The following is a 7,809-nucleotide window of genomic DNA, read 5'->3' as shown; positions in this document are numbered from 1 at the left end:
TCACCCGCCGTCCAAGGGATTAAGTCTTAGTTCTTGGTCGTTTGGTGGTGTAGGTGTCACCAGGCCTGGTGGCAAAGCTGCACTGCATTTCTACCACGCGGGTCACGTACACCCCTAAGCACTTTAAAAAAAAAAAAAAAAAAAGATTTTATTTTTGAGAGAGAGAGAGGCAGAGACCCAGGCAGAGGGAGAAGCAGGCTCCGTGCAGGGAGCCCGAGGCGGGACTCGACCCCGGGACTCCAGGATCAGGCCCTGGGCTGCAGGCGGCGCTAAGCCCCTGAGCCACCCGGGCTGCACCGCCCCCCGCTTTTTTTTAGAGACTATTTATTCATGAGAGACCTGCAGGGAGGGGCAGGGACGCAGGCAGAGGAGAAGCGGGCTCCCCACGTGCCGGACTCGCCCCCGGGACCGCGAGGTCACGCCCCGCCCCCCCCGCCCCCCCCCGCGCGCGGCCGCCCCGGGTCCCAGCGTCCCGGGCCCGGCCCCACCGACGCCCCGCGGGGCGGCGCCGCTTCGCCCCTCCCCCGGGGCCTTGGTCCCCCGCGCGCCACGCCCCGAGCCTGGGTCTGCGCGCCCCGCACGAGCTCCCGCCGCCCGCCATGAGCGGCTCCCTGCGGCCCGGGGCCAGCGGCTGGCGGCGGGCGGCCACGGTGGTGCTGGCGGCCGGCTGGACGCGCCCGAGCCCCGCCGCGCCCCCGCTGCCCCCGCTGCCCGCCGGCGGCTTCCGCCTGCTGCTGCTGCAGCGCTGCCAGGCCCAGGGCTTCCTGCCCGGCGCGTACGTCTTCCCGGGCGGCGTGCAGGACGCGGCCGACCGCTCGGCCGACTGGCTGCGCCTGTTCGCGCCGCACCACGGCCCGCCGCGCTTCGGCCTGCGCCCCGCGCGCCCCCCGCCGCGCCCGTTCCCGGGCCTGCCCGACGCCGACGGGGCGGCCGCGACGCAGCCCGACGACGCGGCCCCCGCGGCGCTGCCCGATGACGTGGCCGCCCGCGTGTGCGCCGTCCGCGAGGCGTTCGAGGAGGCCGGCGTGCTGCTGCTGCGGCCCCGCGGCGCCCCGCCCGCCGCGCCCGAGCCGGCCCGGGCCCTGCCGCCGCCCCCGGGGCTGGACGCCTGGCGCGAGCGCGTGCGCCGCGACCCGCGCCTCTTCCTCAGCCTGTGCGAGCAGCTCGACTGCACGCCCGACATCTGGGCGCTGCACGACTGGGGCGGCTGGCTCACGCCGTTCTCGCGCGCCGGCGGCCGCCGCTTCGACACGTCCTTCTTCATGTGCTGCCTGAGCGAGCCGCCGCCGGTGCGGCCGGACGGGAGCGAGGTGGTGCGCTGCCAGGTGGGGCGCCCGGGCCGCGGTGCACGGGGATGGAGTGAGCGGCGGGGCGCCGGGGGCAGCGTGCGCCTTGCTGACCCCCCCGCCTGATCTGAGCTGCAGGGGGCCGGGGCAGCATGCACCTTGCTGACCCCCCGCCTGACCTGAGCTGCGGGGGGCCGGGGCAGCGTGCACCTTGCTGACCCCCCGCCTGATCTGAGCTGCAGGGGGCCGGGGCAGCGTGCACCTTGCTGACCCCCCGCCTGACCTGAGCTGCGGGGGGCCGGGGCAGCGTGCACCTTGCTGACCCCCCGCCTGATCTGAGCTGCAGGGGGCCGGGGCAGCGTGCACCTTGCTGACCCCCCGCCTGACCTGAGCTGCGGGGGGCCGGGGCAGCGTGCGCCTTGCTGACCCCCCGCCTGATCTGAGCTGCAGGGGGCCGGGGCAGCGTGCACCTTGCTGACCCCCAGCCTGATCTGAGCTGCGGGGGGCCCGGGGCAGCGGGGGGCCCGGGGCAGCGTGCACCTTGCTGACCCCCCGCCTGACCTGAGCTGCAGGGGTCCCGGGGCAGCGTGCACCTTGCTGACCTCCCGCCCGACCTGAGCTGCAGGGGACCCGGGGCAGGGTGCGCCTTGCTGACCGCCCCCCCACGCCTGACCTGAGCTGCAGGGGTCCCGGGGCAGGGTGCGCCTTGCTGACCCCCCGCCTGATCTGAGCTGCAGGGGTCCCGGGGCAGCGTGCACCTTGCTGACCCCCCGCCCGATGGGGAGCTTGCCCCCCGGCTCCTGCGCAGCTCTCCTTAGGTAGTGAGTAGCCAGCTGGGAGGGGGGTGGAGGGGCGGGTCAGAAACCAGAGGTGACCTTTCCACCAAATGCATAAGGCTTTCTGCAGCATCCTCAAGTTGTGAGGTTGAAAACAACCAAATCCCCCTGGGTGTAGCTGCAGTGTGGGCATGGCAGCCGAGCCATGCAGCCCCCAACCCCGCAGGCCAAGCCAGCACCTGGCTGGAGGGCTCCCTGCTTTCCCCAGCTGCTTCGGGTCTGGAGACCGGGAGGCCCTGTGCTCCCCACCCCCACCCCCAGGGGGGAGCTGCACGGAGCTGCTCAGCTGCCAGGCTCCTTCCTAAGCACTTCGCCTGTGGTTGCCTCATGTCATGCCCACGCAGTCTAGTTATGCCCCAGGACAACGCACTTTACTGTGATTGAGGCCCTAAACGTATTGAGATTTGTTTTGTGGCCACAAGTAGGAGTCCGTCGTGGTAAATGTTCCCTTTGCACCTAAAAAAGAATAATGCTGTGCCGGGTGCAGTGCTTGCAAAAACATCAATTTGGTTAAATTCGTTGGTGGCGCCTTTCAGTTCTTCCGTACGGTTTCCTTGTTCTATCGGACACTGATAGGAAGGCTGGAAAAAAAGTCTTTTTATATTTTTTATTTATTTATTCATGAGAGAGAAGGAGAGGCAGGCTCCATGCAGGGAGCCTGATGTGGGACTCGAACCCAGGTCTCCAAGATCACGTTCTGGGCCGAAGGCGGTGCTAAACTGCTGAGTCACCCGGACTGCCCAGATATTTTCTTTTTTTAAGTAACCTCTACACTCAACATGGGGCTTGTATTCGCAACTCTGAGATCAAGAGTTGCAAGCTCTACTGGCCAAGCAAGCCAGGCGCCCCAGGAATAGGGACATTTCTAATGAGTAATTGTAGATATCTTTTTCTCTTTTAGTTCTGTCAAGTTTTCTTTCATGCATTTTTTTTTTTTAAGATTTTATTTATTTATTCATGAGAGACCCAGAGAGAGAGACACACACACACACAGTCAGAGGGAGAAGCAGGCTTCCCTGCAGGGAGCCCGATGCAGGACTCTATCCCAGGTCTCCAGGATCAGGCCCTGGGCTGAAGGCAGTGCTAAACCGCTGAGCCACCGGGGCTGCCCACATTTCAGATCTTCTGATAGTGAATCTTGTAAATTGTGTTTATCTGAAAAATATTTTGCCTTCATTTTTTTTTTTTTTAAGTATTTTTGGCCGGGTGCAAAATGATAGTCACTACTTAAAGATGTTGCTTTGGTATATTCTAATTGGTGTAATTTATAATGAGAAGTCTGCTTTTAACTATTTGTTTCTCTGTACACAATATAGGGTTCTTTTTTTTTCTTTTTTTTTTCTTTTTTTTGGTGTGTGTGGCTCCTCTAAATATTTCCTCTTAATCATTGGTGTTCATCAATTTGAACACTATTGTGCATGGTTTTCTTTTTTGTCTTATTTGTTCCTTCAGATATTTTTCACCTTCCTCTATTTCCTGGGATTCCAATTACACATTTACATTGGACCACTTGATAATGTCACTGATACCTTTTTCACTTTTTCTTCAAATATTTTTCTCTCTGTGCCTTATTTTGAATAGATTCTATTGCTACATTTTCAGGTTCTCTCTCTCATATGTAGCATCTAGTCTGCTGTACTATCCTGTGTATTTTTCACTTCAGATCTTTTTCATTAACAAACCTCTTGAGGAGGGGGAAGGTTTGTTATCAAGTCTTTTCATGTTGTCTCAGAGGAATCAAGCAAGGCACATTAATGAATTAATTATACAACTTTGTTCGATTTGGGTAGCACTCCAATGATTTCCAATCTTTGATTGCGTTTGGAATAAGCCCTGACCTTTATCTTTCACAGTGGTCATCTCCATCAGAGGCAACTGAGAGTTTCATGAAAAAAGAAATTTGGCTGGTACCTCCACAATTCTATGAAATAAGAAGACTCGCTAACTTTACCTCTCTCTCTGACTTGCACAAATTTTGTTTGGACGGTACATCGGAAGGAATAGAAAAATGGATGCCAATCACGTTTTTAACTGCTAATGCAATGGTCCAGCTTTTACCAGGTAAGTCAGTGAAGCATCAGTGCTTTCTCATATTTAGTGGTCATATTTAATGCACGGGGCTGTATGGAAGTATTGCGTAACACAGACATAAATTACCGTCTGCTTTACACAATGCAGCAGTTTATTAAGTAAGGTCAAAGTCTATAAGATATCCATAGTGTTTATTATAACCAGAAGTTCTGAATAACTCACTTTATACATGTGCATATATGTTCATTTAAATGTTTCCTAGACATTGACAAAGTTCTTTCTTATATATTATCTTACTTTCTTACATTTTAGTTTTGTTTTTTTGTTTTTTTGTTTTTTACTTTTTACTTTTGAATGGTGAGAGCAAACTATGAAGTTGAGAACATCTGTTTTCGAGTACACTCTATTAAGAATTTGAATTATGAGAAATTGTCAGTTTATTTGAATTAGGGAGTTTGTTGGTGGTCGATTGTTGGGCAAGTGCCAGGCAGGGGTTTTATGGCAATTTAGAGTAGAACTTTGTGACCTGTCTCCCAGCTACTTGGCTCAGTTCTCAGAACAGCGATGATATTTGTTCCTCATCCTACAGTGGGATGGTTTAGCAGTTTTGACGTGTAAGTGTTAATTTCTGTAATTTAACCTTAAAATCCTTAGAACAGCCCACATAGAAACACAAAAATACATTGATATCACGGCCAGTATTAATACTGACTAGGATAAAGCAAGTCATGAGCTAGTCTAGAAGGGATAGTTTGTGATGAAAAAATACCAGTCATAAATATTTATGTGCCCAAAGAAAATTCTTGCCTGGTGACTGGGGAGGCGGGGCAAGTAGGTATTAAAAACACAAGAAAGAAATTTAGGTAAGCTCATAAAATTAGAGTTAACGCCTATCTCAGCTCCAAACACGACATAGAGGAAAATAAATAAGTACCAATGTATATGTGGCTAACGTTTTGGAATATCTTGTAAAATAACAGTGTGGAATCAAAATAACTATATTTCAGGAGATGAATTATACTCAGAAGATTCAGAATATTTAGAAAATGTTATGTCCTCTGGAAAAAAGATTGAAGACATCATGAAGGAAAGCAAGACGCTTCACCGACTAGTGTTATACAGCCACCATGTGTTTAATATCCACGTGACTATCCAGTCAAAGCATAAACATATTTATCCTAAGACCTACATCATAAGTAAGAGCCGTTTGTAGAGTACGCCTTATTTGTACTCGCTTAGTTGCCTGTTTGAAGCTGTCCTACCGAATACTGAGGGGTGACCAGACTTGCTTGGAACCTAAGGACCTGCCTGGAAGCTACAGTACAGACTTTCACATTTCAAGTCTACTGTAGCACTTCTTTGCTTATTTCGCCCTTCAAACCTTCTGGTAACATCCAGTATCAATAAAGCATTAACAATCTTGTTCCCAGAATGAGGAGAGGACGTTGCAGAAGGGTTCCTACTTCTGTGTTGTTTTATTATCAGCAGTTTAAGTAAGATGTTCTACTGCCATTGTCCGGTATATTCGCACTTTCCGTGATGTGCTTACGAGATGGATCCATGCCTTCCTTAGATGTGGTGCTGGAATTCGTCGAAGCATGTCTAATGAGGGTCAACAGGAGTAGACGGAGACAACCCTTCAGGCAACAGTGTCATTATTTTCTTGTTCTGCTAGCTTGATGATTTAACAGACAATTCTGGCTATTACCAAATGGCCTTAGTTACTAGGTTTACCCAGTGGGAAACAAGAAGCCATTAACAAAAGCCATAATTAGGGTTGCCTGGGTGACTCTGTCGGTTAAGCATCTCCCTTCAGCTCAGCTCATGATCCCAGGGTCCTGGGGTCGAGCCTCATGTCGGGCTCCCTGCTCAGTAGGGAGTCTGCTTCTCCCTCTGCCTTTCCCCCAGCTTGTATGCACGCTCTCTCACTCACTCACTCACTCTCTCCCTCTCAAATAAACGAATAAAATCTTAAAAAAAAAAAAAAAGTAATTATTTTAACTCTGGAGCAGTAGCTAATGAATACAAAGAGATTAGAGAGAAGTAAAATCTAGTCATTCAGTGGTTTTTGTTAATGATGCTTATTTTCCGTGCTTTTAATATGGATAATTTTCTTCACGTTCTCTTAAGAGCAATACTGTTTATTGATTATTAAAGATGGGAAATGGCTAAGACATCAGTTCTGTTTCAGATCCTTGACTAGGTTATGCGTCATACAGTGGATTTTATGTTTCATGAAATGTCTTTGTCCTACCTATAAAATGGAGGTACTGATGAATAAGGAATATGTGGATTACTTAACCTTGGCTAGAGGAATACATCTAGAAGAGTGGTTCACCCAGGGCACTTTGGCCGCTCAAGAGACCGTGAGCAGTGACTGGAAACATTTTTGGTTGTCACGGCTGAGAACGAGATGCTTCTACCATCTAGTGAGGGGAGGCCAGGGTGCGGTTTAATATCCTAGGACAGCTGTCCACAACAATGATCTGGCCAAGGTTGGGAAACTCTGGATCTAAAGTAAAATCTGTTTTCTGCAGTGAATGGTTCCGATGTCTAAATTTTGAGAACCATATACTGTTACCATTCCCTCTGGCTTCTGGATCTATAAAAGTTCTCCTCACTGGGACAGCCCCGATAGCTCAGCGGTTTAGCACCACCTTCGGCTCAGGGCCTGATCCTGGAGACCCGGGATCGAGTCCCACGTCGGGCTCCCTGCATGGAGCCCGCTTCTCCCTCTGCCTGTGTCTGCCTCTCTCTGTGTCTCTCATGAATAAATAAATAAAATCTTTAAAAAAATAAAAAGTTTTCCTCACTGATGTCCAGCCTTGAGCATAATATTCTTTCATTCTCACAGAAATAGAATGCTATAGCTTGAAGAGAAGTCCCTGAACACCAATACTTGCCAGGTAGGAAACCCAGAAACAGATTAGCCCAGCGGCTAGTGCCATAGCCACAAGATCTTTTGTCAGGCAAGTGACATCTGCTTTACCTATTGCCCAGAGCAGACATGTTAACAATTCTACCCCCTGCGTCTTGGTGTCAGAGCCACCAAGGAAACCACAGCACAGCCAAGCACTGGGTGGAATGACGCTGTATTCACCGAGAAGAGGCAGAGCAGAGTCAGCTACCGCAGCGCATGCCAGTCCTCCACGGCCAGTCCTCCCTGCAGGCGACACTGGGCAGTTGACCTGCAAACACCCCTCTTGTCTCCTCCCCACAGTGGGCGGATACAGTAGTGGGATTGGCCACGTGTCCTATGATGCACGTGCTTACACAGAGCAAAGGAGGACGACGTTGAGTCTGAAACAGGGAAAGACATTCCCACACGAGGCCATGAGGCCAGCGCAGGCTGTGAGGACCCTTCCTGTCGGCAGGAGGGTGTTCCAGGCTCGCTCACGTGGCTGGGAGAGGCTCACAAGACTCCCAACTCTCCTAGTCCTGCACCCTTTCTGCTGGAGTTACACAGCTCGGGGTGATCTTAGGAGATGTGACAAAGTAATGTGACTTCGTTTTGTTCGTAAAGATGTGTTTTTGTTGTCTTTTTCATCTGAATGGAACTTTGCCTCCTTCCAAGAATTCTTTGAGAGACTCACGTAACTGCCTACCTGTCGTGATATCCAAATGCCCCAACACATTGGGGATCCCTGGGTGGCTCA

The 7,809-nt window shown here is 51.7% G+C and overlaps 1 protein-coding gene across 1 annotated transcript; it reads left to right on the top strand.

The window, feature by feature from the left end:
- Positions 1–599: 599 nt before the first annotated feature.
- On the top strand, positions 600–6,332 carry LOC119878576 (nucleoside diphosphate-linked moiety X motif 19-like). The gene is made up of 3 exons (XM_038589192.1): positions 600–1,325; positions 3,976–4,183; positions 5,161–6,332. The coding sequence occupies exons 1-3, from the start codon at positions 600–602 to the stop codon at positions 5,364–5,366; spliced, it is 1,140 nt and encodes a 379-aa protein (XP_038445120.1). The 3' UTR covers positions 5,367–6,332.
- The last annotated feature ends 1,477 nt before the right edge of the window (positions 6,333–7,809 follow it).

The sequence above is a fragment of the Canis lupus genome, unplaced genomic scaffold (genome assembly GCF_011100685.1).
Source record: "Canis lupus familiaris isolate Mischka breed German Shepherd unplaced genomic scaffold, alternate assembly UU_Cfam_GSD_1.0 chrUn_S1743H1939, whole genome shotgun sequence".
Classification (NCBI taxonomy): Eukaryota; Metazoa; Chordata; class Mammalia; order Carnivora; family Canidae; genus Canis; species Canis lupus.
The sequence above is the reverse complement of the archived record's forward strand: the minus strand, read 5'-3'. Positions and strand labels throughout refer to the sequence as shown.